Source organism: Drosophila mauritiana, chromosome 2L (genome assembly GCF_004382145.1).
Source record: "Drosophila mauritiana strain mau12 chromosome 2L, ASM438214v1, whole genome shotgun sequence".
Lineage (NCBI taxonomy): Eukaryota > Metazoa > Arthropoda > Insecta > Diptera > Drosophilidae > Drosophila > Drosophila mauritiana.
In genome coordinates, this window is record NC_046667.1 from 12,863,203 (window position 1) to 12,889,528 (window position 26,326).

Below are 26,326 nucleotides of genomic sequence, written 5' to 3' on the forward strand. Positions count from 1 at the left end.
ACATACCGTGATGAGTCATGCTGGCGGCACTTTCCATGCAAAAACGCGTTAGCACTTTCCACACGACGTGTCAGGGTCCCACCCGAATCACGTCCACCATCGCACATACACACACAGGCGCAGCTACGTGTGCCATCTTGCTTTTTTCATCGGAAAATTTTCCAGAAACTACGCTCGAAAATTACGAAAAAATCGCAACCAAATGGTGTCGAAATTTTTTTAAAATTTAAGTTTCGTGCGGATACGTGAAATAAAGTCGGGTTGGTTGAAAAAAGCGCCGCCAAACGATCGCTGGAGAATTTTTTCAATCAAGCCAAATGGGTGCGAAGCTGACGACGTAAAAATTTTTGTGTGTACCAACGAAAGAGCGGAGAAAACGGACGAGGCGAGAGCGCAAAGCGGAGAGACCGAGGAAACACTCGCGCAAGAAGAAGAAGAGCCAGCAACAGCACCATCTACGAGAGTTTTCTCTCCGTGAGTCTGTGTGTGTGCGCGTGTGCGCGCGCTTGGGTTGGGAAAAAATGATGGAAAATTACGAGGAAATTCGCCTGGGCCACATTAGGTCTAAAGATCTGGGCAACCAGGTGCCAGACGCTCCGCAATTCTATCCGCCAGCTAAGTTTGATTTTGGCGCCGAAATTCTGGCCTCAACGTCAACAGAGGCAGAGTCAGAAGCAACAGCAACAACCACAGAAACAGCAACAAGCGAACTTGCTGGCAAAGCAAATGGTGAAATCAAAACAAAAACATTGGCTGCCAGGGAAGAACAAGAGATTGGCGCCAATTTGGAGCATAAAACCAAAAATCCCACAAAGTCAATGGGCGAGGATGAAGATGACGACGAAGAGGAGGAAGAGGACGACGATGAAGAGGAGGACGACGAGGAGGAAGTCACCGGAACGAGCAACGAGGATGAGGATTCCAGCTCCGATTGCTCCTCATCCGTGGGACCCGACTGGAAGATGCGCTGGTTGCAACGAGAATTTTACACAGGCCGTGTGCCGCGCCAGGTTATTGCCAGCATTATGCCGCATTTCGCCTCTGGCCTGGCGTCCGACACCGACGACTCCGTGCTATGGGACTATTTGGCCCACCTGTTGAACGAGCCGAAGCGACGCAACAAGCTGGCCTCAGTGAACACCTTCGACGATGTCATCAGTTTGGTCAAGAAATCACAGAAGATCATTGTGCTAACAGGAGCCGGGGTATCCGTCTCTTGCGGCATTCCGGACTTCCGCTCCACCAATGGCATATATGCGCGATTGGCCCATGATTTTCCCGATCTGCCCGATCCGCAGGCCATGTTTGATATCAACTACTTCAAGAGGGATCCACGACCGTTCTACAAGTTTGCCCGCGAGATATATCCCGGCGAATTTCAGCCCTCGCCCTGCCATCGGTTTATCAAGATGCTGGAGACCAAGGGCAAACTGTTGCGCAACTACACACAGAACATCGACACCCTCGAGCGGGTGGCAGGCATTCAGCGTGTAATCGAGTGTCACGGCTCCTTTTCAACGGCCTCGTGCACCAAGTGTCGTTTCAAGTGCAACGCTGACGCCCTGCGGGCGGACATATTTGCCCAGCGAATTCCGGTGTGCCCGCAGTGCCAGCCCAATAAGAAGCAGAGCGTGGATGCCTCGGTGGCCGTTACCGAGGAGGAGCTGCGCCAACTGGTCGAGAACGGCATCATGAAGCCGGATATTGTCTTTTTCGGCGAGGGTAGGTGCCATTTTTATACAGATTTATTATATATTATCAATAGCCTTGGTGAAATAAATGCAAGAGTTTCAAATTCGACGATCAAAATAAGTGTTTGTTTAAGAGATAAAGTATTGAAAATACAAAGTAACGCTATTTACCATATATCATATTGTGTTTGCTTTTCATATTGCCAACAGGACTGCCGGATGAGTACCACACGGTCATGGCCACCGACAAGGACGTGTGCGATCTACTGATCGTGATCGGCTCCTCGCTGAAGGTCCGACCTGTGGCCCACATTCCCAGCAGCATACCGGCCACGGTGCCGCAGATCCTTATCAATCGCGAGCAGCTGCATCACCTTAAGTTCGATGTGGAGCTGCTGGGCGACTCCGATGTGATCATCAACCAGATTTGCCACCGGTTGTCGGACAACGATGATTGCTGGCGGCAGCTGTGCTGCGATGAGTCAGTGCTTACCGAAAGCAAGGAGCTAATGCCTCCGGAGCACTCTAATCACCACCTCCATCATCATCTACTTCACCACCGCCACTGCAGTTCAGAGAGCGAGCGACAGTCGCAGCTGGACACGGATACGCAGTCTATTAAGTCGAATAGTTCGGCTGACTACATACTGGGCTCAGCTGGCACCTGCTCGGATAGTGGATTTGAGTCATCCACATTTAGCTCTGGAAAGCGTTCCACTGCCGCCGAAGCGGCAGCCATCGAACGTATTAAAACAGACATACTGGTGGAGCTGAACGAGACCACCGCCCTAAGTTGCGATCGTCTGGGCCTCGAAGCCCCTCAGACAACGGTGGAGAGCTATCGCCATCTGTCCATTGATTCCTCCAAGGATAGCGGCATCGAGCAGTGCGACAACGAAGCCACGCCTAGCTACGTGCGACCCAGCAATCTTGTTCAGGAGACCAAGACAGTGGCGCCCAGCCTGACGCCCATTCCACAGCAGAGGGGAAAGCGACAGACTGCAGCCGAGCGCCTGCAGCCTGGAACATTCTATTCGCACACCAACAACTATTCGTATGTGTTTCCAGGAGCTCAGGTATTCTGGGACAACGACTACAGCGATGATGATGACGAAGAAGAGGAAAGAGCACACAATAGACACAGTGATCTCTTTGGCAATGTTGGGCACAATTATAAGGATGATGATGAGGATGCATGTGATCTGAACGCCGTTCCATTGTCACCATTGCTACCGCCCTCACTGGAGGCTCACATAGTCACCGATATAGTGAACGGATCCAACGAACCGCTGCCCAACAGCAGTCCCGGCCAGAAAAGACCCGCCTGCATTATAGAACAGCAGCCAACGGTCATCCCAACGCCCGCAATTGAAACGGAAATTCCCCCGCTGAAGAAGCGGCGACCAATCGAGGAAAATGAGCAGCAGACCCAAATAGAAAGATCTGAGGAGAGTCCGCCTCCAGGGCAGTTAGCAACAGTGTAAACGTAATATTAGCCTAGCCCTGGAAGTAGTTTAGTATTTATTTTAAACGCAATTCAAACCAACTTGTAAACAGAGAAGCTGCGAAATCGAAACCGAGGGCCATGTTACCAATTTCATTCCCTGGAAATGTACTGGAATCGGAAACGATAAGTCCGTTTACTTGATATTTATTTAGAATATGAGAACACTTCTATTCCCGGTATCGCGAAGTTTTCAAGAAATGAAACCGGATCCACTAGTTTACTCAATTCGAGGCTTTAGAGATCTGACCCTCGTTGCTTTACCACCCACCCCCTATGCCCAATCCCGTTTTGATATTTTTAAAAAACTTTTAGTTTATTTATTATCTCTCTTTTTCAAAACGAATCGCTGTAAATGTTAGTATTTTATTATATTAAGTTGTTATTGAGGCCTTTTTAGATAAACTAAAAGAGATAAGCGGAAAGTTGAATATCCTTTAGAAAGCAGGGTTTCTTTGTATTCAAAGAAAAGCAGCGCCTCAACTTTAAATCTAGTTCTAAGCGTAACATATTCAAAACTATGCAAATGCAAACGGAAAAATACGTTAGTTTTAGTTAAAAACTAGACACAAACACTCTGTATATAAGCACTCGCCCCTAATTTGTATTGTACATGATTCTTTTTCTACTTTTTTGTGTTATCTCCTTACCATTTTATATTTCTATCGGTTATGGCAACTATTTTTTAACATTGATACACTCGCACCCACATCAAAATGGATCAGCGCATGAATTTAAAAAATATTCATACAAGTTTGAAATTTGGTGTGCGTGTTTGAAATGTTTATTCGAAACCTAGCATAAATATATAGCCACCAAACGCAGTGTAAACATAGCAGTAAGAATTTAGTCTATATGTCTTAAAAGTGTATTAATATCCAGAATATAAACCAATCTAAAAAAACAGGAATAAAAATGCGTTTTGATTGTTGAGCACACTTCAAACCCAAAGAAAACTAACACATATAGAAGTCGGCGATTTTTCAATACTTGCAATTTTGAATTCGGTTTTATTAAAGTATTTTGACATTAGCTGGTACCTTAGAGATATCTAAATACATATTTTATCATTAAGGTTGCCTTCTTCAAAAGTTTGCTTACACCAATAATGCCCTCCTTGCAGGGATGTGGGACACCGGAACGAAGTTAACCGAAGGAGAGAGCGGCTGGTTAATCGTGGATCTTACGGACTAGGAGCGACTTGCAATCGCTCGGTTTACGACTGAAAGTTGAGGACATGCTGCCTGGGTTGTTTGCTTGCGCTTGCCTATATAAAATATGATATTCCTGGGTCCTATATAATCGGCGACGGCTTTTTTTATGTACAATTTACAAGCCCATGCTATGCAATCTCCATATATTTAAGCGAATACATGGTGTTGCATGCATTGTTATTATTTTTATAAAAATATGCGTGATTTTAAAAAAAGTCACTGTCCCCAATTCAATGATCTTTATACAATTGTTGATATATAGAACTCTGACTGATATAACATGAGCGTACGGCTAAGATCTACGGTTTACAATGTAATCGGTATAAAATAACGCGCTGTGAGACTTGAGTTAGTTATACAATTGTATCATGAATGGTTGATCCATTCTAGGCAACGTTTGTGTTTCGATTTCCAGTGCTAACAAAATACTTCAATATCTATATATATATATATATATATATATATATTATATATGCATACGTACTAGTGTACACGTATAAAAGTGTGTGTGTTTGTCTGTTTTCTATCGGTGATAACTTTCGTTTCGCTTTGAAAAAACTAAAATCCGCGCACTATAAAAACGGAGATTTGTTGGTCTTGTGGGATCTGGCTCTGCCCGGATTAACCTTGCACTTAAGCTGTGCAATAAGGTCGGAGATTTTCAGTGCTGGGCCCACCTTCATGCCCAAAAGTGGCATGATATCGTCCTTGGTTAGCTGCAGGAGTCGCTTTCCGTCGATCTTGTTCCGGCTGAAGGTGTCACAGTGGGCTGTGCAATCGTTCACCCGCAGGAACTGGGATACGTCGTACACGTTCCATGTATCCGGCACCAGCTCCAAGTGAGGTTCACTCGAATCGATGTCGGCCAGACGCGGAATGTACTTATTATTCGTCGCAGAGGAGTTCTACAGTGGGGTAAACAAACAAGGATGTAATTAGTAAACGTTTAATGTTGCATTGCATTATGGGTGGATGATGGAGAATTGGATGTCGGTGTGTTGGGGCTGTTGCAAGTACCAAAAATAACAGTGCGTAAATTAAATTATATACAAATTGGCGTTTTATGAACGATTTCGGTTATATACATTTATGCAATAGTGTTACGGAGCTTTAGCACAGTGGTTTAAGTTGGAAATAAAAGAAACTTAAGCTAAACATGACAAACTTGGATTAATATGGATTATTTTGGTAAATAAGCTGATGCTTCTATTTCGAACAAAAAGCAAATAAATTAGGGGAGAATTCAATGTTACTCTAAAAAAAATTTTAATTTATGTTTTGTAACGAAAACCACTATGCTCTTTGGACCTCCCGTTTAGATGCATGAGCTGGACTTCAGGCGGGCAAGCAGGCTGGCTGGCTAGATGGATGACTCTACGCACTATTATTCCGCTAAGTACTCACCGCAATGTAGCTAGTGGCTTTGCGGCCCACAGTTGGTGGCGCAGGAGATTTAGTAGTAGATTTCTTTACCGTTTTGTTACTGCCCGTGGCGAGTGTTACCAGTGAGGCGGAGCCACTTCCGCTGCCCGATCCAGCGATCAGATCACTGGAGGACTGTGTCGTCGACTGCTCGGAGATGTGGCTGGTGCTTCCGTCTCCATCGCCGTCCGCATCGGGATCCTCCTCGTCGCCCTCCTCCTCGGGCTGATTGTTCTCGTAAAAGGCAGCATTGTGATGCTCCGGCTTTAGCTCCAGTTTGATGCTCAGCTTGGGTAAGTGCGGCGTCGTCTTGAGCGCAATTGTACGCGATTTGACTGGAATAACGATTAAAGATGCATTAGTTATGAATAATTACATAGATGAACTTCAATGCCTTAGACTCACCTGACTGAGTGTTATTATCGGTTGGAGTTTTGCCTCCCGCTGCTCCCTTCTTGGGCTTTCGCTTTCGCTGGATTTTGGGCTTTGGTGCCGGTTTCGGGGCCTGCTGATGTGCTACTCTCGGCGGGCCTTCTAGCTTATGATTCACCAATACACACCATCCGACTGGATATATATCGGCCGATTCGCAATCCAACCACTGGTCGTACTCATCCGTCCATCCGTCAAAGTGAACTTTGAGTAATCGACCCACCACTCGCGCCACCGTGGCCACGCAGACGAGTCGGGGATCCATGAGATCTGCGCACTCCAGACTCATACCCACCTCGAATCCATGGTCGGGAATAATCCGATGAAAAAGATGCTGGCCGGCGGCTACGGCTCCCGTGTCGCGAAGGTAACCCTCCCAGGTGAATGTACGAGAGTCGTAGCCGTTCGGTGGGGTAACCGAAATGTTGTTGACGGAACAAAATCCAGCCGGAAAGATACATGGACTCTTTTCATGGTAACAGAACCTAAAAAAACATACAACAGAAGCTATTTAGATTTGCCGACTTTAAATGAAGCCTTTAAAGCTCACCAATCCGACCCTGAGGCATCCGGTTGATAGGAATCAATGCGTATCATCATGTATCCGAACTTAAGAACCGCCATCACTGTAGCCGGGCATATGGATGATAAATTGAGAGGATCCACAGCTTCCAGCTTCATGCCCTCCACAAAGCTATTGGTTTTGCCGTCACTGTAGTATTCGTCGAAGGTGAAGTTCATCTTGAACAACTCAATTGTGGCGTCGTCCTCATGAACCTCGATCATGGCTTCGCGACCAGCTGAAAGTGGAAAAGTTACGAAAAATGTTATTTAAAAAGAAAAAAGGTAGAGGTAAATATTATTACCCAACATGCGCTCTAGATAGTCCTGCGGGGCAGCCAGATTATGGCCCACTGTGGTCGCCCAGCCAACTGGATGGATGATGGGCGAGTCCTCGTGACACCAAAAGCCATCGTCGGAATCGAAGTAGCGCAGGAAGAGGCGCTTTCCCACGATCTTGGTGACGGTGGCCAGGCGCACCTGCGAAATGCGATCCTTGTCCACGCACTCGAGATTCAGGCCAAGGCGGAAGCGCGACTGGAGGCTGTCGTTGATTTTGTTGTAAAAGTTGGAGGGAAGGGTGCGGGCTCCGGATAAGCGTCCCACCAGAAAGTCCTTCCAGTCCTTGTACTTGTGCTCGATGGTGCGGGGCGGGATTAATGGCTTGCCCCGAGTGGCGCACCAACCCACCGAATGCACCTCGGCATTGCAGAGGTTCACCCAGAAATCGTGCGAGTCCGTATCGAAACCCTCGTAGCTCATTAAGGCCTTATAGCCCTTGATTTCCAGGATGGTGGCCACCCAAAACGAGGTAGGAGTCTGACCCGGTTGGATCACTTCGATACTATCGCAATCTGTGTTTTCCACTTCCACCTTCATGCCCACGCCCAAATTGTCCCATACCTCGCAACCGGGTGCATGAGGAAAACATGTGACGGGTGCCGCATTGAAGTTCTCCTTGCTAAGGCGGGGCAACCAGTCGTAGGAGTGTGTGGGATCGTACATCCGCCGCCGAATGCTGATTATCTTCTCCATTTGCGGACACGGTACGGGAAGGCGCTCGTACTTGGGTATTTGCGGCAGGTCATCCTGTGGGTAGATGTCCTTAAAGAATCGCAAGGCCTTGGGCGTGGGAGCTGCGCTCAGATAAGAATTCGGTGTGGATGCACCCTCCTCGGTGATGCCCGGAGCTGTGGCATCGCCCACTGCTCCGCCGTTTAACGCAGCAATTGTTTCATCTGCTGCCATTTGTACATTATTGGCAGCTGCGTCGCCGCCCAGCGACATGGGTTCGCCGAAGCTATTCAACTGGGTAATCTTCGATTGATCCGTAATGCGAAAACGATAATTGGCATTCTTAATGTGCGCCGCATGCAGATCGAGCTCAATATCCGACTGCGACTGTTGCTGACCGCCAGGCAAATCGGCTGACTCCGAACCCGCTCCAGGATCCGGTGAACTAGTTGTTGCCTGGTCTCCCTCCATCTTAGTGTTAAGTACCAACGAATATAGCTCGCCTCGGGCGCAGGCCATGCTGCAAAAACGTCGCGATTTTGTGTAGAATGTGTGCTTCACTCCAATGGCGCCACAACGTTTACAGACAGCTGTGAAAGAAGAAAAAACAAATCGTTTAAATGCATGTTAATATAAACGTAAATTTCTTTCATTCATTTAAGTGCTATCCTGGTATACAAACCCAAATTCTTGCAAAAATAAACCCAAAACCATAAAGATAAGTGAAACTAAAAGTAGGATTTAAACTAAAAAGCTTGAAAATTAATATCGTGTAGAGTGGATCGATTGCAGATTTACAGGGAGGGTGGCTTTCGTTGTTTAAATAACCGAATAATAATTACTTATTACTTAGAAATAAATAACTATTTACTTTGTGAAATACATACAAGCCTTTAGAATTTTGCACATTAAACTGATAATGTTTAATGATAAATGATTTCAACTAAGATCTCTACCACTTATCGTTACTTTAAGCTATACACTCGCAATGTTCTAATTAAGAATCGACCCACTCTAGTGCACAGCAACCTTACCCATGCCATCTTTCTGTATGGGGATCACCGAAGGGTCAATGTTGCCCCTGTAGGCGATGGGTGTCTTCAGCACCAGTCCTGGCCTGTTAACGGGCTCGATCTTGCGCGTCTTGCGCTGTGATCGCAATGCGGAGGACGTGGAGGCACTGCAGCTGGCGGTGGTTGCGGTGGAATTGGCTCCCTTGGCCGTACTATAGGTGCGCTGCATTTGCTTGCTGGAGCTAACGCACGGTGTTTCAGTGCTGACCATTATGTTGCCAAAGGCATTGCCATTGAGCGTACCCATTGCAGGGGCCAGGGTTGTGCCCAGCAGCTTGTGGTGCAGCAGGCCATCGGGCAGTGGAACCAAAAGATCATGCTCGACTCCAGGGACGCCCAAGCCTCCGGGCATCTGTGCCATGCAGGAGGAGGAGGACTGCGAAATGTCCTTATCGGAGGAGGTCATGAAGTCGGTGCCATCGTACGAATTATTGTCCTCGTTCATCATCACAAAGTCGTCGATATTGATAATCTCCTGCTTGGGCTCCAACTCGGATCCATTATCATCAAAGTTATTGTCCATCGTACCGTACACTTGATCGTCATCGTCCACGACCGCCTCGCCCACACCCACGCCCATTAGACCACCGCCGTGTGTGGCCATGCCAACCATGCCGTTGTCCACATCGTTATCCATTGCCTCCGCATAGTTCTGGAAGACTGCTGCCGCCGCCGACTGCTGGAGCAGTTGCTGCTGCAGGCCGCCCATGTGGGCAAATCCGTACAGGTTGTTCGAGTTGGTGGCAATCAGGGTGCCCGGCTGTACACCCAGTGCCGCAGCAGCCGCCGCCGCTTGACCAGTGAAATCTCCCCCCATTAGGCTCATCATCGGATTCATGTCCTTTTTTTTTGAGCATTGTGGGTTTTGGAGATTGGAGGTGGTTCGGGTTGAGGTTCGACCATTGGTTATGTGTGATTTTGTGTCGAGATTTAAATTGTAACCAATATATAAATCAAAGAAAAGAAAGTAGAAGAAATAAGTAAACAAATTCCAATGGTTTTTAACTGAGACAGACAAAAAAGATAGTTTGGAAATTTGGCCAATCCCCAAGGAGTACACGTTAAAACCTAAAGAATTTGGGTTTGTTTCCGACTCCGAGGACTATCAAATATAATGGAGTGCCTTAGTTAGACACGTATCTCGATTTCGCGATGCTCATTTGATAGCATTTTATATTTATTAGTCTTCGAATTGAGAGATTGGCTTCTGAATCAAACCGTCTGCACTCACCAAAGTTGGCTGATGGGCGGAGAGGTCCTCCATGACAGAGAGTCCAACAGTGGGATGACCAAGCAGAGTGGCCGCATCCTCCAGTGTAATGCGCTCCGAGTTGTACTGACTACTCATCCACATCATGCGCAGCTCCGTTGGATTCATTTCAAGCGAATGATGCTATCGATTCCGGATTGGTCAGTATGGCAAAAGCATTTATGGGACAACTTTCTGGGTTCTCTTCAAAAAGTATTGCTTTCTATTGCTGCGTGTCGCGTTCCTTGTTCTTCCAACTCGCATTGACTGCAAAACAAACATATTGAACTAGTTTACTATTTTGAAATATTTAAAATTGGCGAAGATGGGGCGAGTTTGAAACGTGATTCCCTATTTATTCCTACCTTTAAAATTGCGTACTTATTTACTTAGTACTTTTTTAGTTGTGTGTTAATTCGGATTGTTAAAAGAATATGTTTTTAATATTCAAAAATCTGAAAAACTTATTAGACGCTTATTGCTAATCTTGCTGCAATTTTATGGACAATGCATCATAGGATGCTCCCGGTTTGTTTGGTTACGGATAGCTCCTGGAACCGGCGAATGTTCCGGCCATATGGGCTGTAAATCCTGACCGAATTCCAGTGTTCCTCGTTGTCCGTTTTGTTTGCCTCCTTCTGTTCCCTTTTTCCTTTTTTTTTTTTTTGATACTTTTTCCTTTTCTGCACGCAGCTGCTGCGCGGAGGGAAGGGCACGGAGATGCGATTGAAGCCTGTCGTTACGGTCGGAATTTCGGCGCAATCTTTGGCGGCGTCGCCGCGTGAAGTTTCACACAACTGGCCACTGAATAAAGTTCGAGCATATATCCGATTTATCCAAATTTTTGGTTATATTTCATGGGTTCAATCACGAAAAGTCAATGAAGCGTTTGCGCAGACAGCGAACGCGAACACAAAAGAAAATGCACGATGTTGCTGCCCCTGGCTGCAAACTTACACTTTTGCACGTTCGACGCGTTCGGATTGGGTTTCCCCAGTTGCTAGCACTTGCGGTATGACATATTATTGGATCTTTAATCGTTTAACAATGGTTTTTTTTACAGATTTTTGTGTGCTAACTTCTTTCGCATTTGCGCCGAGCAGGGATGGCAATTAAGAGCCAGGGCTACACAGTCGCACCACAGCGTTTTGGCATTATTTTGCCCGCTAAATCGTCAGGGCTGCACAAGTGGTCGCGTTCAGCGAGAACTAATAAAGAGTGATTTTTCACTAAGCGGTTATGTTATCGATAATTGTACAATACTGCATATCTCAGTAAAAGCCCAATTTTAATCGAAATTGTTGTACCTTGGTTACCTATATGATTTGTAGAAATTAAACGTATTCAGTTATAAATGGTATGTTTTGATAATGCAATCTATAATTTCATAATTTTTTTAAGTACTATAAATTATTTTCAAAGACACAGACACTTAAAATCATTAATCGGTGTGCTGAATGCGCCTATTCCAACGCTTACCAACATTGTTTGGCTTGTTTTGTTGTCAACCAACCAGTGTTGGCACACAGCCGAGTGAGAAAAATGAGTAGAAAACAATATTAGTTGAATAATAGCCACAAATAATGCCAGAAAATGCATCCAGCTCGATGCCCACAGAGGCGGGCTTCCGGAGCATGCGCAGCCAACTGGCGGGCAGCACCTTTGGCCAACGGCGCGAGGACATCTTTCGTCGTCTCCAGGAAAGTGCGCATCAGATCACACAGAAGTTCAGTGGCAAAGAACTTGCCACTGAGCGGGATGAATCTGTTCAGGAACTGTGCGAATCCCTCGAGGATCTAATGTCGTACGGACTTAGACAATCGGCCAGCACTTCCTCTTTCAGTGCCGCCAGCTTCATCCAGAACATGCAGGAGATGGTGTCCGGAAATGCGGGCGGAGGCAGCAACAACAATGACGCCACTTTCTGGGAGTTCTGCCAGACGCATTTGACGCCCCACGAACGTCAGAGGTATATGGATCTCAAGCAGATCTGGACGAATGTGGGCAGAGGACGTGCCTTCATACGCGCCACACTGAACGAGAAGCGATTGCATAGCCATGTCCTCACCTGGCTGAGCGACGAGAAGCAACTGCATCGATATTACACACCTTGGTCCCTGCTACTCAACGATGAGGCGGCCAAGAAGCTGCCAGAGATCATAGACTCCCTCAGTGATGTACTGTTCGCCCTCAATGTGGACACCACAGAGCTTAATGCACCCAGGAGATCGACGCCAAGTGTTCAAGCCGTCAAAGAGGAACCAATTATATTCACAACCAGTCCAGTGCCGGTGGTGGGACGCCAAAAAAGACCTGGTATTGCCGTGGAACGTCCCATTGAGTGCGTCAGCTCCACAGAGGATTTACTGGGTGCCTTAAAGCCCATCGAGTCGGTTGAGGTCCAGCAAATTCTCTCCAAGGAATTCATCGAACAGGAATTAGCCCAGCCACAGGAAGAAGTCAACTTGGGTCCCTTTGACCCCATTGAACCCGAGCTGGAGTTTCTCAAGACGCCCTTGCCAGACATTGGCGCGCATGTTGGAGAGTCAGAGCTCTACGAAGACCGGAGCGACACCTCCTCGCAGTGGAGCAAGTCCTCCTCCTCTGCCAACTGCTTGGCTAACAGCCAACAGCAAACGGCGCTGGAGGAGCATGTGAACCAGCTAAACGAAAGATGCGCTCTACTGGAAACCCGTGTGGCGGAGCTTAGTCTACAAAATCGCCTGCTTATCCAAAGGCTGACCAAACATTTTGAGGAGACCGGCATCGACCCCAGCTCATCGCTGTGCTCCAATTTCCTGATAACCATTCCATACGTAAAGCTGGCAAAGACTCAACGATCTGGTTCCCACTACACTTACGAGGTTCACATAACGATGAGGCAGCGTTTGGAGCACTGGACGTTTTTCAGACGCTACAGCGAGTTCAACAAGCTGCACAAGTCACTGCTTAAGACCCATCCGGTGGTCAGTGCCGTGGAGTTTCCACCAAAGAAGCATTTCGGCAACATGAACCTGGTCTTCGTGGAGGAACGCCGCCAGCAGCTGCAGATCTATCTGCTCAATCTGGTGGAGACCCTGCCGCAGGTGGAGGCCTGCAAGTCGAAGGCGGAGCTGCAGAAGGTCTTCCCCTTCTTCAGGGATAGGTAGCAATCTTTACTGAATCTACGTTAAACAAGGAAGCTCGAAAAGAACAAGTATTCGCAACATATTTTATCTATTTTGTTGTAGATATCTTTATCTATATGTGTAATAACGGAGTTGGTCCAAGTGCTGTAATCATTGATATTAAATAAAGTTAAGCCTTTTTCATCTAGTGAAGTGTTTTTACTTTCTTTAAATTTTTAAAGAGTCTCTTTTAATCTCATGATTATAGAAATTCTATAACATGTTATAATATGTAAGCGAAATTAAATTGAGATTCTTGCCGACTATGAAAATTAATAACTAGTTTAAATAAGGTAGATTAGGATTAAATTAAATTAATTTGTGGTATTTTATGAATAATTTAAATTAGTAAACTAAAATCAGCTGTTTGGTATGTCAAACAGCCCAAGGTGCGGGCACACTAGCCGCCGAACAGCTGAGTTTGTTGTTATCAGCAATTTGAGATTCAATTGCGTGTACTTTATTTTTTGTCGGCGTAATTGATTTCTGCACCATGATCGAGTGATCGGCTGGTTATCCACGGCCTCTAACCCCATTGAAGCAGCGCACTCCGTACGCGTGACTCCGGCACATTTGCTGTCAACAGAGCAGCACCAGCTAATTGAATTAGTGCAGCGGAAGGTGGATTTTCAAGGCCGACCATGTCGGGTGTCGCCATAGCTATCAATGCGGCCATTTCGGTCGCCGCCTACTGCATGACAGTGCGGATGATACCCCGCTTTCGCGAGATGTTCATCAAGGCCAATCTCTTTGGCAACGATCTGTGCAAGAAGGACAAGCCGCAGGTGTAAGTTGGCGCTTCTTTGTTTTGTCTGTTTTCTAACTGGAACGATTCCTGATCTCTAGACCTGAATCCTTTGGCGTGCTGATTGGCTGTGTGTTCCTGGTGTCTTTGTTTCTGTTCATACCGATTCCCTTCGCCTTCGATGAGGCAGCTGCCACGGACGCGATTACTGGAGGCAAACCCGATACCTTTCCACATGATAAGGTAGCTATCTAATTGATAGATGTTTATGTGCGCCACCTTATCGACTGTTATTCCCCGCATAGTTCGTGGAATTGATTGCCGCCCTTCTATCCATTTGCTGCATGATCTTCCTGGGCTTCGCCGATGACGTACTCGACCTGCGATGGCGCCACAAGCTCCTGTTGCCCACCATCGCCACGTTGCCGCTGCTAATGGTGTACTACGTCAACTATAACTCCACGACGGTCATCATGCCCAACTTTGCGAGAAATCTGTTTGGGACCTCCTTGAATATAGGTAGCTAAGGTTCCCAGGAAACGAAAATCTCTCAATCAAGAGATGACACCTATTTTGATTTCTTCAAGGTGCCTTGTACTACGTCTTCATGGGCATGTTGGCGGTATTCTGCACAAATGCCATCAACATCCTGGCGGGCATCAATGGCCTGGAGGTGGGGCAATCCTTGATAATTGCGGGCTCCATTCTGGTCTTCAATGCCATCGAACTGTTGCTCGGCCACCAGGTGGATTCGCATATCTTCTCCATTTACTTCATGCTGCCTTTCCTGGCCACCACCCTAGCGCTTTGGAAGTTCAACAAGTGAGTATTCCAATGGATTTTTATTTTTATAAATACTGAATTGATCTGGAAGGTCAACAAATTTTCGTCTAATTATAATTAGGGTACGTTAGTAATAAACTAATAACGCAAATCACTCCTCAAAATTGTAACCAAAACTAAATTCGCTTAAATTTGCTTGCCTTCTGATAATTGGTATCAATATTTAAAGTAAATCTAAAAAGCTTTTTCATACAGATCGTGTGTGTTATATCTTAAAAATAATGCTCAATTGCGATCAACCCATTTCACAACTTTTTCCAGCAAATTTGAGACTTCTCTCAGTTGGTTGCATCGACTTCCTCTCATAAATTCATTGTTTAGTTCTGGTTTTTCTTATCACAGATGGCGGGTCTGTCTGTCCTGTCTGCTGAGATACTAAATTTGGAATTCACCTGGCCAAAAACACAGAAGGGCATTCGCATGAGTGGATTAGGCAGAGTATGATATGATGATTATGAGATTGTTAGACTTTGATGGGGACTCAAAAGCAGGCACATATAAATATATATTCGTAGGTTTATGCTGGTTCGATAGGCTGCCATGCCCAAGTCAAACTTCGGCAGGCGTAGTTAGTCTTCGTCCTGCAGATCTTCCAGGACGTCCACATCGTATAGGTTCACCAGCAGCTGGCCGTACTGGCTGCTGTGCTGGAGCGCCTCCTCCGGAGCGAAATACTTCTCGCTCTGCTCCCGCAAGCGGTGCAGCTGCGTGGCGCCATCGATGTGAACTCCATTGGCTATCAATTGCTGCATGTAGTTGGCATCGATGTGGGCATTGCGGGTATCGTTGGGTAGCTTTACTGGCAGCTTTCGGTGGTTGGAGCTCTGCAGCAGGAGCACAATCTGCTCGGGGGGCAGGCACAGCTCGCAGTTCCAGCCGCCGTAGTGGTTGAGATCACCCAGTGTGCTGCTCGCCAGCCGGTGCAGGCGGTGGGCATCCAGTTGGGCACTGTGCAGGTGCCCCAAGGAACTTATCACCCCATTTAGGAGGGTCTTCTTCGGATGCTGCCAGTAGAATCCATACACATTGTACTTCAAACGGAATTTCAGCGGCAGCACATCCTTGGCATAGTACTTGAGAAACTTGAGAGCTGCTGGCGCGTAGACCGTTCCACTGTCCCCGTGGAGCAGCAGATCCTGCGCCTGCATTTGGACACCACACTGCTGCCACAGCTGCCGTCTGAAGTGACTGTAGGCCATTGAGCTGCTGCAGTTGCTCTCGGAGGAGCAGCGAAGTAGTGTGTAGCTCGTTTGGCTGCCCAGCATGCTCTCCAGACTCCGCTCCTTGCTGCCGTTGCTCACATAGTATATGAGAAAGTAGTCAACAACCTCGATGAGCGCTCGAATTTGCAGCTCCAAGAGCTCCAGACTTAGGTGGTCCCAGGCGCCCAGTTCCAGCATATAGAACAGGCGGTGCAGTGAAGTGGAACTGGCCTCGACCAGTTGAAGCGGTGTGCTTCCGCCTCGTTTGCTGGCCCGATTGGACGTCATCAGCGCTCGCCATATGATCTCCGGCTGGCCGCAGTCTCTGCCGTGCCAGCCACTTTCACATCTGCACTGCGGCGGCGCCATTAGATAGTCCACATCGTTGAGCCGCTGGCTCTCATTGATGGTACCCTCGCGATAGCACCAGAGGTTTGGGGTTAGACCCATCTCCGCGTCCACATAGGCGGGCACGTTGTAGTCGGGCAGGTGGGATTCGTTCAGTCGTTCCGGTTTCATTTGATAAAAGTCCCTGTCGTAGCGGTTGACATTCTCCTGCTGATGCGGACAGTGGGTTCCGCCCACAAGGGCCATCTTCTTCATAGGGGCTTCACCGCTGGCCACGAAGTTCACCCGTCCGCCAAGCTGGTCCATTGCACCGCGCTGCTGTGACTCCTGGCCACGACTCATCTGCAGCAGCCATATGCAGCCGATGAAGCCCACCTGCAGCACCAGCACCAACCAGAGCACCAGCTTCTTGGTAATGGCCAGCCGTCCAACGCCGGCTACCGGTGTCTGGTTGTAGGTGGCCAGGATTGTGCTTCTCACCATGGTCACTGGTTCACTTTCTGCAGTTTATCCTGCTCATTCCGTTTCGATTTTTCGTACTTTTCACGCTTTTCTTCCGCTGGCAAACACGCCCAAAAATTTTACGGCACCCCTCAACTCCCCCGCACAGCTGACGCAAATGTCCTCAGTCAGCTGTTCGCCGCTGCAGTTGTAAGCTGGCTGTTTCGCTTCGATGGACCTTACAACACTGGTTGTTACTGTTATCGAATTATTAAGGATATTATTTGAAACTTAAATATACATTATAATCTCTTATCGTCACCTTAAATTTAATAATTATCATATTTACAAAAAATATTATTCTATTATCTTTACTTCTTTTGATTTGTAACATAATTTCTGTCTTACTTATTTTCCAGATATCCATCGCAGGTGTTTGTTGGGGACACCTACTGCTACTTTGCCGGCATGACTTTTGCCGTGGTTGGAATCCTGGGCCACTTCAGCAAGACACTGCTGCTCTTCTTTCTGCCGCAGATCCTAAATTTCCTGTACTCCACGCCGCAGCTGTTCCACTTTGTGCCATGTCCGCGTCACCGGCTGCCCAAGTACGACAGCAAGACGGATCTGCTCCACATCAGCACCACGGAGTTCCGCCTGGATGATCTCAATGCTCCGGGTCGCCTGATGGTCACAGTATTGCGGAACTTGCGACTGATTAGCTGGCATACCAAAGCGGACGGAGTTGTAAGGACCAACAACTTTACGCTTATTAACTTCGTCCTCGTCGTTTTCGGACCTGTCCACGAGCGAGTGGTCACCCAGATGTTGATGGGATTCCAGGTGCTGTGCACACTGATTGCCCTGACCATACGATATCCCCTGGCCAACTACTTCTATGCGAAAACGTAGCCCTCGATACCATGATTCTTCGATTCCGATATTTATTGTAGTAAGCCTTTGCTAAGTTAACTATACAAACAGAATACATTTATTTAATGCCTACACAAAATATATCCCGAACATAATTCGTAAGTAATAATCTGTACTTCACTCGGCAATAAAGAACCGAAAGGAGCAAGTTAACTCAAAATCATCACCATGGCCATGAGCGAAATGTCCGAGGAGGACCTGTCGGCGCCCGAGGAAGAGGAGGATTTGGGACCCAATATAGGCGTAAGTTGCTTTGCTTTGAGTTCTTCCTACTTCAAAAGAAATAACTTTTTTATGGCGTAACTTTAATCTGAACATTCTAGTAACAGTTTTGAGTTAGCAAGGAGCTCAATTAAAACAAATATCTATAATAATCCTCCATCCCAGCTCTACATAGGCGGTCGAAATGCTGCAGGTCAGAGACAAGGTAGAGGTTGGGCCATCCTGCCCAACGGAGATCAGTATGATGGGAACTACAGGAAGGGTCGCCGTCACGGCATCGGGGTGTACGTGTTCAAGGATGGATCACGGTACTACGGACAGTATCGCTGCGGGAAGCGTTGTGGGCGCGGCATCTTCATCTATCCGGACGGATCCGTGTACGAGGGCAACTGGCGAAAGAACTTGAAGCACGGCAAGGGGCGGTACAAGTATGTGAATGGGGACAACTATTCGGGTGACTGGTTCAAGGGCCAACGTCATGGGGTGGGCATCTATCACTTTAACAGCGGAACGGATGGCTGCTGTCTGTCCGTCAGAATGAAGGCCACCTGGAACAGCAACATGCGAACGGGTCCCTTCGAGCTGTATATCGGCAATGAGGACAAGTGCACAATACTTCATGGAATTTGGGATTCCCTGTACCCGAGTGGACCGGCCGTGTTTAGCTTCAACAATCGATACCTCCTGCTGGGCTATTTCCTGCCCGCCAGTTACAACATGAAGGCGATCAGCAACGAAGACGAGATGGAGGACGCCGAGGAGCGCTTGGAGGACGAGATGGGTGAAGCGGAGCCAATGGAACCAACACTATGGTTCGCCCAGGAGATGGCCGTCTATGACTTTTCGTTGCTGCCGCAGGAGCCAGTGCCTCTGGCCATTTCCGACTCTGAGCTGTCCGTCTGCTCGCTCTCCACGGAGCCGAGCATGCGCAGCGAGGAGAAGATCAGTTGGTATGGAGAGGGTGAGGAGGCAGAGGGCGAGGAGGGCGGCGAGATGGAGTGCTTCCCATGCGAGTGCGATCTCACCGATGTCAGCGAGGTGGAGACGGAGAGCGAGGTGTGCAAAATCGACGCCAATCCATGCTGCATCGAGATCCTCAAGCAACCAGAGTGTCCAGATCCATAGGAATGTAGCTACTATTCCACATGCATTTGTTATTGTTATTTTATGTTGCCTGCAAATGAAAGAATATATCAGTATATCTGAAAAAAATATTTATATTAAGTCGGGGGCCGCAGAATGATTTAATCTTGGAATTAAGAATTCGCCAATTGATATATGTTATGGTTTATTTGTTATATACGCTTTTATTTTCATACAGTTCAATTAAAATTTGTCAGTTTCACTTTAAAATACGCCTTGCACTTTACAGTTTTGATGCTTTAAACTCGTTATGTAATGAAATCACAAATGGGGGCTCTTTTCAAGTTTTATTGACGTGATACCTCAGCGATGGAATCCAGTGGTGAATTGATCTCAATTTTAAATTCATTAAGCTTGGTTTTTGATCAGCTCATCGGTCGGTGTAATCGTATGACTTGTTCCGATATACATATATATTTCCTAATGTTCAGCACTTGAATTTCTGTGTTTTGCTAATTAACTCTAAGTTTAATTATTGTTGTCCGCCCTACCATCGTAGCGTAACCATTAACATTAACTTCATTTGCAGATGCGTGTTTGATTTACGTACTTCTATACAGTTTATATCTTCGTTACTAATGTTTAATTTAAAAAAATCTCTAAGTGCTGGCGTGGTCAGGCTTGGGGGGAGTAGATGATAATGAGGCGGCATTTCCCAGCTTGCTGCTGACCTGGCAGACGTCGCCGCAACTGGCGGCCAAGCTGTTGGACTCACAACTGGACTCGGACGGTGGAGTCTCGCTATTCCCTGCGTCGCCCTCCTGCTCCGCTTTGCACAACGACGCCGTGCCGCATTCGTCCAGGATAATGTTCAGTTTCTCCGTCCTCATCGTAGGAGCAACGGATGAGGTCAGCGAAGTGGTCTCCACCGGGTTTAGGCGAAGCATTTGGTAGGGTGCTTCGCCCTCCTTCTGCAGCTCATGCAGTGTGCTACCATCTCGCTGTTTGGAAACCTTATAAATGGCCGGACATGACTTTGAGCTCTTCACATCGTTCAAGTCCTTCAGTTCGGGCATCCCCAGTGCTTTTCCGCTGATCTTTCTTAGCGGCTGCATCTCCTGCTCTTGATTATTGTCCTCCACGCTGATGAACTGCGATAGAGCCCCTGCTGCCGCCAAAGCCGCCGCCTGGCTACTGCTGCTGGCGCCTTCAGGATTCATATAGAGCATGGGGGCATTGTAAAGCAATAGCTGGGGTTCCATTTTGAAATCGTGCTCCAACTGCTTTTGCTGATCCAGATTCTCATCAATGTAGTTGATGTGGATGGGGGAGGTCTGCAGGTTAAGTTGCGAACTATGCAGCAAGTCATCGTCTGGTGGGGTATAGTAAAGCGACGCCTTGCTCGCTGAGTAATTAGCAGATAGGCGCGCCTTAATTTTTTGTATGTGCAGCTCCTTGGAGCCACCAAAGTCCATTTGGCCTTTGAAGTAGCAGTCTATGTCTGTTGAACAAAAAGAATTACCTTTAATATAAATACGACTCAATGGTGTTTTGTTATAATAGTTTACCCTCGGCAATGTCTTCCTCACATCCTCCGCGACAATTCTCAAAGTAGAAACTAGGTAGGTTCTCCAGCACCTTGTTCAGCGTCTGCTGTTGGTATTTGTATCCCTCGCGGAGGCGCAATACCTGATGCGCACTAAACTTCCGGATTTTGTTCCTTTGGAAGACGTAGTTTTCCCGCACCCAGCTCAACTGGCCTGTGGAGTAGTCGCGCACCTTCTTCACCTGATCGTAGTATTGGTCCTTCAGCGTGGTCAGATGATTCGAGCCTATGTCGCGGAACTCGCGAATATGCTTGGCCTGGCTGGTGTAGCTGCTCTGGATCCACTCCACCTGCTGGGCGCAGTTCTCCCGGATGCGGTGCACCTGCTGCGTGTAGTTCTCTCTCAGCCTCTCCAATTGCTGGCTCTTGTAGGTCTCGATGCTGTCCAGCATAGCGTATATTTGGCGTTTGCGCGGTGACTTCTTCTTTCGATTGACGCAGCAATAGAAGCGATTACAGATGCCCCAGCGTGACAGGCAGCTCCTCAATCCCTGCACAATTAGGGTTAGCAGCAGGAATGCGGTGGCCAGAGCCGTGCCAAACAGAATGCTACCGATTTTAACTCGGTAGAACACAATGGGATCGATGTACAGTCTACGAGAAAAGGAAAAAACCATTTTAATTGCCATTTAAACATAATAGTTTCCATTTAGTCCCACCGTAATCCTGCCGAGGCTTTGCCCATCACATTGAACGCATAACAAGTGTAGAGGCCACTGTCAATTCTCGAAATATTGTGCACCAGCAGCGAACCGTTCTCCACCAGCACCACACGTCGTCCCACTAGACTATTCTGGCGTGTCCAGTTCAACAATTGAATGTAGCTCTCGTCCATCAGGGCAGCTAGCTCCTGGGCACTCGGTGGCTGGTGAGCATCCTCCTTGCTGTCGATGATGATCGGCCGCTTGTCAGGATCAGCATGGTGGCGTAAAATCTTATTGCGTGGTGTCACCTGATGAAGAGTAAACGATTAACTCTGTGCCTCATAAAGAGGTTCATGGAAGAATATTACATTTAGTCACCTCTAGGAAAGCTAAAGGATTAACTATTAAAAGGGCATAATAAGTTCCAATATCATGTGATATTTAAATATATAAAAATGTGCTATGCTATATGAACATATACTCCTTAACTAACACGATAAGCTCTAAATATGAGTACAATACAAGGATACTCACCCAGATGATGTCCGGCACTGGGCTCCCTGAAATCTGGCACTCCAGCTTGGCGGTGGAGAGAAGCTTGTGCATCTTTGGCTCGGAGAACTGCACCACCGAGGGCACTGAGCAGTTGAGCTTGCTTAGCACGCGGAGCATATCGCCGCGATAACCATACTGACACTTGAGCGCATCGATTTGATGGTCGATACTCTCGTACGAGTCCAGTGGAGTCTGGTTGGGACTGCCATTGCTATGGTTCTGTGCCTGTGGGAGTTGGTGACGCAGGCTAGTGCTGGTATTCGCCAGCCAGGCAGTTAGCCAATACATGCTGCAGTCGCACTGATACTCGTTGCCCAATATATTAAGGTAGTGCAGCTGTCTGAGCTCTTTGATATTTTCGGGCAGTGATCCCAAGCTATTGCCACGCACACTGAGTCGCTGCAATCGCGACAGTCCTGAGATCTGGGTGGGCAGCTGCAGCAATCCGTTCTCGGCCAGCAGCAGCTCCCTTATATTCGGAGTATTGGCGAACAAGGTGGCGGGTAAATGCGTTAGTTTCCGGTTCTGCTGTACGGAAAGGTAGCGCAAACGATGGAGCACTTGCGGATCCACAAGGGACTCGTCATAGCGCGATATCCAGTTGGAGAACTGCTCTATGGGCGTCTCATCAATGCGTAGCAGCACCAGGGAGCGCTGTCTCTGAAACAGCCCACTGGGCAGCTGCTTGAACTGGTTCCGACTGAGATCCAACTGCCTGAGGGCATGCAGCGACTGGAAGATGATGGATGACAGCAGGGTCAGGTTGTTGCCGGACACGTTCAGGGCGAGCAGGTGATCCAGAGACTCGAACGCCTTTCGATCGATGACGGACAGAGAATTTTGGCTAAGGTCCAACTGACGCAGCTCGCGCAGACTGTACAGACTATGCTTGCCGATGGACTTAAGCTGATTTCGCTGCAGGTGCAGCTGACGCAGCTGCCCGTTGCGGGCAAAGAAGTTGTCCGGAAAGGAAAGCAGGCGGTTGTCGCTGAGGTCCAGCACTTGGAGGTCGGCTGCCGTTTGGAAGAGCATAAATGGCAGGACGCTCAGCCGGTTTCCGGACAGATAGAGGCGCTCCAGCTTCAGGGCTCCAACAAATATGTCCCGTGGAAGCTCCGTCAACAAGTTCTGGCTGAGATTCAGCATGCGCAATTCGCTCAGCTCGCCCAGGAAGCGCGGCGGTAGGTAGGTCAGTTCGCTTCTGTCCAAGTGCAGCTCCTGCAGTTGCTTCATGTGCTGCAGGTTTAGCACGCTGCAATTGCTCAGTCGATTACCGCTCATCTTAAGTACTTTCACGCGCCGCACGGCCAGCGGAATGGCCCAATGAAGGCACTCCAGGCGATTCTCGGCGAGATTCAGCCGTTCCATATACTCAAAGGAGTGCGGCTGGCGGGTGAACAGCTCCCTGAGCGTTTCATCTTTAAGCTCACTACTCTGCCAGCTGAATTCCCTCAGACTTTCGAGCTGCGGCAGCTTCAGGGGATTACTGCGATCCGCAGGTACATGGGCCAGCATTAGCTGGTTGTAATTAATGTGTGAGCTTCGCTGGGAGAGCAGCTCCTGGTTAACACGCCTCAGGTTCACATCCTCGCAGCTAAGCTTAAAAACATTGCCCGTGGGATCGACGTTACCGACCGAAGGAAGTTCATGCTCCTCCACCTCTACGCTCTCTGATCCGGCGTCCGCCGCATCCAGCCACAGATCCTCATCACTGTCACTATCATCTAGATCCGAGTCGACGGCATGGCCAACGAACGGCAGGTGGAACTTGTAGCCCAGCAGTGAGAACTCGTGCTCCTGCCAGGTCCTTATCCTGGGCCTGATCTGTGGACGATGTTGCTGCGGGATTTGGGCCAGGTACGCCTCGGCACTGCTGTATGTGGCCAGACAGTGGGTGCTGTCGCCACTGATGGCCGTTGCGGCGTTGAGCACGACAAACAAGGCACACAATATCAGGGAAATCTTCGATACTGCTTCCATTTTTCAGTATGTAATCTCAAATATTTGTACGGTCGCATAGTACACCTGTAAGAAGAGGGCTTTCAGAATATTATTGATTACTAAAATAATAATTTCATATTTTGTTATAGCCAACTATGTACAAGCCATCTTGATGTTTGTGGATGTCTGGTCACTAAATTGAACCAATTTAGGTTTTTGGTCATTATTGATTTTCGCTTTTACCCTTCGGGAGCCCAAAAAATGTGTCGCAACTCTCATTTCAGCGGGAGAAGGGAAAAGTGTGACTGGGCAATGGACAAAATCAATAAGTTAGGTAAATAATATAAATAAAACGGTGGTCTAAAGGAGGCGGAGGACGCGCAGTCCAGTTGCGTGTCCAAATGGCGACGCACAGAAATGTGTGGAACCGTGAAGTGAGGGAACTTTTGTAGTTTTCTTCTTTTAATAATGCATTATAATAGTGTCTGTCTGGATGTGGACGAGTTTCCACTTCTCCAACGACAGATTTCCATTCGCACGCAATGAAGATTAAGAACTTTAAGGCATGCAAGGAACTAAAAAGTTATTATAATGTAGAAGTTTTAATGGAAACACTTAACAAAAAAGTTGGTAGGTTAAGCGAATACTTTAGGTGAAAATTTGATTGTTTTTGATAAAAAGGAACATTAAATCTTGCTATAAATTGTTTTGCTCAATTATTTTCTATTGCTTTAAATCTACGGTTTTAAAGGTCTTAAAGTACTCGTCAAGTTTTATTGAGATAAATGGTGAGGAAAACAAACGTAATCCGCAACGCTGTGAATCAGCAAGTGGCCATTATAAGTTAGCATATATTTTAATTTTCCTTAATACCGCCGCATGCATTTGTTTATAAACAGAAATATCGAATGAATTGCCGCCCAGCAACCACAACCTGCACCAACAAAGCAATTACGTACAGTATATAGTATACTTCAGTTGCCAAGATTATTACTCAATGGCTTTGGGATAAAAAGTCGCGAGAACTATAAAATAATTCATTGTATAATACAGCCCATGTCTCGAGTGACTGACCCGATGCCACGTCGAATATATATATAGAATGTGGAAGGGGTAAAGCTTTTCTATTTGTTGATAAATTGACAACGGTTGGTGGTGGCCAGCTGTTGGGGAAAAGCTGATAAGAGCAAATGAGCCCATAAAACTGATAAAGCCGGCACTTTGCGAAAAGTGATCAAGATGGATGGTCGCAGGGGTATTCCATTTAATCTCAGTTCGCAAAGAGCTTGATTCGCTAAGTAAATATGACTGTTGATGGCGAATATTCAACACACAAGCAGAAATCTGGCCAAAACGAATGCAAACAACAAGAATAACGAAAAACCGATACAAAAATAGCCCAGCACACAGACGTAAAAAAAAACGAAATACACATGCAGAAATATGGCTAAAAAAGTGCCACGAATCTAAGACAATAATTAAATTATGTATGTACGTTTGCCTCGCAGAGCGAGAAAGTATTTGCCAAATTGGAGTGGTGCTACCAATAAATTAGACTAATCAGCTCATATGCCAGTTAGCTGTATATTTTTTCCATTAATTTAAATGTCAATTTCGTTGAGACAAAGAATAGGAGCAGCCCGAAAGAGACGGAGATAGAGTGGGTTGCATAATCTGTCATGGAATCCGAGCTCAAAACAACCGTTTAACTGGGTATACAGTGCGGGTACATAATGTACATGCGATACCTACTCACAGACACACGCACACACTTGCAACACCTGGTGACATGTGAAAAGCCGCTAATGAGTCGGGCTGACAGTAAAACGGCCAATTAGCCGAGATTCCCTGCTGCCCGCAAGTGGAATCATTCACCAAAATGAAGATTTCCTCGCCGTTCCGCCCACTCTCATAATTCATTCATCGCTTTTCGCCTCCTTTTTACCTTGGAAAAACTCATCTCAAGTGAGTGTGTGAGTATGTGAGCACATATGTACATAAATATGTATGTAATGCACAAGGTGTTGCAGCTTAAGATGTTACCAAGGGCAACGATTTGCGGCTCTGAATCGGATGTAAATCGAGAAATAACGGGAGCATCTAATTCCAGGTAATATGAAGCCACCGAAACTTCTGGTTTCGCATTTTTTCACCCTTTGTGCCTAAGGCAGCCGTTTTAGCTACGCACACACTCGCATCTGTCGAAAGTTTAAACTTTTCACTGGGCTACATAGAAAGTAACATTTCTGTTTTTTATCACAATATGTTGGTCACTCAATAAATATGTCTTTTGTGGCATATTGTTTAATTATTATCTCACCGTTGTTTATATTCTCTGCATCTTTTCGCGTCTTTTTTCGTCTGGCTTGCAGTGTGACCGCAAAAGAACCGTTGAAGCATACTCATACGCATTAGAAGGTAGTCAGAAAAGGCGCT

At 47.0% G+C, this 26,326-nt stretch overlaps 8 protein-coding genes across 12 annotated transcripts; 5 read left to right on the plus strand and 3 right to left on the minus strand.

Moving 5' to 3' along the window:
• The first annotated feature begins 94 nt into the window (after positions 1-94).
• Positions 95-4,099, plus strand: LOC117150261 (NAD-dependent histone deacetylase sirtuin-1). Its single transcript, XM_033317068.1, has 2 exons — positions 95-1,722; positions 1,902-4,099. The coding sequence occupies exons 1-2, from the start codon at positions 522-524 to the stop codon at positions 3,173-3,175; spliced, it is 2,475 nt and encodes an 824-aa protein (XP_033172959.1). The 5' UTR covers positions 95-521; the 3' UTR covers positions 3,176-4,099.
• A 75-nt stretch (positions 4,100-4,174) lies between these two features.
• LOC117150260 (polycomb protein Sfmbt) lies at positions 4,175-11,207 on the minus strand. Of its 4 annotated transcripts, none has more exons than XM_033317066.1 (8): positions 11,118-11,207; positions 10,143-10,427; positions 8,873-9,752; positions 7,130-8,428; positions 6,814-7,063; positions 6,237-6,748; positions 5,883-6,166; positions 4,175-5,314 (listed from the first exon to the last, which is right to left on the minus strand). In XM_033317066.1, exons 2-8 carry the CDS (start codon positions 10,287-10,289, stop codon positions 4,982-4,984), a joined length of 3,705 nt encoding a protein of 1,234 aa, XP_033172957.1. In that variant the 5' UTR covers positions 10,290-10,427; positions 11,118-11,207; the 3' UTR covers positions 4,175-4,981. The 4 variants fall into 4 exon arrangements, with proteins under 4 accessions (XP_033172957.1, XP_033172955.1, XP_033172956.1 ...); XM_033317064.1 differs by having other exon boundaries at positions 5,814-6,166; XM_033317065.1 differs by lacking the exon at positions 11,118-11,207 and adding an exon at positions 10,526-11,079 and having other exon boundaries at positions 5,814-6,166.
• Positions 11,035-11,620, plus strand: LOC117150266. Its single transcript, XM_033317072.1, has 3 exons — positions 11,035-11,172; positions 11,264-11,517; positions 11,583-11,620. The coding sequence occupies exons 1-2, from the start codon at positions 11,041-11,043 to the stop codon at positions 11,450-11,452; spliced, it is 321 nt and encodes a 106-aa protein (XP_033172963.1). The 5' UTR covers positions 11,035-11,040; the 3' UTR covers positions 11,453-11,517; positions 11,583-11,620.
• A 32-nt stretch (positions 11,621-11,652) lies between these two features.
• LOC117150264 (sorting nexin-29) lies at positions 11,653-13,476 on the plus strand. The gene has a single exon (XM_033317070.1). It carries the CDS (start codon positions 11,744-11,746, stop codon positions 13,307-13,309), a length of 1,566 nt encoding a protein of 521 aa, XP_033172961.1. The 5' UTR covers positions 11,653-11,743; the 3' UTR covers positions 13,310-13,476.
• A 492-nt stretch (positions 13,477-13,968) lies between these two features.
• LOC117135148 (UDP-N-acetylglucosamine--dolichyl-phosphate N-acetylglucosaminephosphotransferase) lies at positions 13,969-17,999 on the plus strand. Its single transcript, XM_033295206.1, has 5 exons — positions 13,969-14,114; positions 14,174-14,315; positions 14,378-14,591; positions 14,660-14,894; positions 17,326-17,999. The coding sequence occupies exons 1-5, from the start codon at positions 13,969-13,971 to the stop codon at positions 17,816-17,818; spliced, it is 1,230 nt and encodes a 409-aa protein (XP_033151097.1). The 3' UTR covers positions 17,819-17,999.
• LOC117135146 (beta-1,4-mannosyl-glycoprotein 4-beta-N-acetylglucosaminyltransferase) lies at positions 14,896-17,105 on the minus strand. Its single transcript, XM_033295205.1, has one exon. It carries the CDS (start codon positions 16,946-16,948, stop codon positions 15,485-15,487), a length of 1,464 nt encoding a protein of 487 aa, XP_033151096.1. The 5' UTR covers positions 16,949-17,105; the 3' UTR covers positions 14,896-15,484.
• Positions 17,987-19,294, plus strand: LOC117135149 (radial spoke head 1 homolog). The gene is made up of 2 exons (XM_033295207.1): positions 17,987-18,082; positions 18,227-19,294. The coding sequence occupies exons 1-2, from the start codon at positions 18,008-18,010 to the stop codon at positions 19,184-19,186; spliced, it is 1,035 nt and encodes a 344-aa protein (XP_033151098.1). The 5' UTR covers positions 17,987-18,007; the 3' UTR covers positions 19,187-19,294.
• Positions 19,295-19,338: 44 nt separating this feature from the next.
• LOC117135145 lies at positions 19,339-26,306 on the minus strand. 2 transcript variants are annotated; one of them, XM_033295203.1, is made up of 5 exons: positions 26,211-26,306; positions 21,929-23,974; positions 21,410-21,702; positions 20,713-21,344; positions 19,339-20,645 (listed from the first exon to the last, which is right to left on the minus strand). In XM_033295203.1, exons 2-5 carry the CDS (start codon positions 23,927-23,929, stop codon positions 19,804-19,806), a joined length of 3,768 nt encoding a protein of 1,255 aa, XP_033151094.1. In that variant the 5' UTR covers positions 23,930-23,974; positions 26,211-26,306; the 3' UTR covers positions 19,339-19,803. The 2 variants fall into 2 exon arrangements, with proteins under 2 accessions (XP_033151094.1, XP_033151095.1); XM_033295204.1 differs by having other exon boundaries at positions 21,929-23,988; positions 26,211-26,284.
• Positions 26,307-26,326: the final 20 nt, after the last annotated feature.

What these genes read in the sequence shown, in the direction of transcription:
- LOC117150261 (XM_033317068.1), top strand. Translation starts at nt 522, where the DNA reads ATGATGGAAAATTACGAGGAAATTCGCCTGGGCCACATTAGGTCTAAA. An exon ending in TATTGTCTTTTTCGGCGAGG is followed by an intron (nt 1,723 to 1,901) that starts GTAGGTGCCATT and finishes TATTGCCAACAG; the next exon opens with GACTGCCGGATGAGTACCAC.
- LOC117150260 (XM_033317064.1), bottom strand. Translation starts at nt 10,289, where the DNA reads ATGAATCCAACGGAGCTGCGCATGATGTGGATGAGTAGTCAGTACAAC. An exon ending in CCGCCCATCAGCCAACTTTG is followed by an intron (nt 9,753 to 10,142) that starts GTGAGTGCAGAC and finishes TCAAAAAAAAAG; the next exon opens with GACATGAATCCGATGATGAG. An exon ending in AAGCCACTAGCTACATTGCG is followed by an intron (nt 5,315 to 5,813) that starts GTGAGTACTTAG and finishes ACCCCACTGTAG; the next exon opens with AACTCCTCTGCGACGAATAA.
- LOC117150266 (XM_033317072.1), top strand. Translation starts at nt 11,041, where the DNA reads ATGAAGCGTTTGCGCAGACAGCGAACGCGAACACAAAAGAAAATGCAC. An exon ending in CCCAGTTGCTAGCACTTGCG is followed by an intron (nt 11,173 to 11,263) that starts GTATGACATATT and finishes TGCGCCGAGCAG; the next exon opens with GGATGGCAATTAAGAGCCAG.
- LOC117150264 (XM_033317070.1), top strand. Translation starts at nt 11,744, where the DNA reads ATGCCAGAAAATGCATCCAGCTCGATGCCCACAGAGGCGGGCTTCCGG.
- LOC117135148 (XM_033295206.1), top strand. Translation starts at nt 13,969, where the DNA reads ATGTCGGGTGTCGCCATAGCTATCAATGCGGCCATTTCGGTCGCCGCC. An exon ending in ATACCTTTCCACATGATAAG is followed by an intron (nt 14,316 to 14,377) that starts GTAGCTATCTAA and finishes TTCCCCGCATAG; the next exon opens with TTCGTGGAATTGATTGCCGC. An exon ending in TGGGACCTCCTTGAATATAG is followed by an intron (nt 14,592 to 14,659) that starts GTAGCTAAGGTT and finishes GATTTCTTCAAG; the next exon opens with GTGCCTTGTACTACGTCTTC.
- LOC117135146 (XM_033295205.1), bottom strand. Translation starts at nt 16,948, where the DNA reads ATGGTGAGAAGCACAATCCTGGCCACCTACAACCAGACACCGGTAGCC.
- LOC117135149 (XM_033295207.1), top strand. Translation starts at nt 18,008, where the DNA reads ATGGCCATGAGCGAAATGTCCGAGGAGGACCTGTCGGCGCCCGAGGAA. An exon ending in ATTTGGGACCCAATATAGGC is followed by an intron (nt 18,083 to 18,226) that starts GTAAGTTGCTTT and finishes CCTCCATCCCAG; the next exon opens with CTCTACATAGGCGGTCGAAA.
- LOC117135145 (XM_033295203.1), bottom strand. Translation starts at nt 23,929, where the DNA reads ATGGAAGCAGTATCGAAGATTTCCCTGATATTGTGTGCCTTGTTTGTC. An exon ending in CAGTGCCGGACATCATCTGG is followed by an intron (nt 21,703 to 21,928) that starts GTGAGTATCCTT and finishes ACTCTTCATCAG; the next exon opens with GTGACACCACGCAATAAGAT. An exon ending in TGAGGAAGACATTGCCGAGG is followed by an intron (nt 20,646 to 20,712) that starts GTAAACTATTAT and finishes TTTGTTCAACAG; the next exon opens with ACATAGACTGCTACTTCAAA.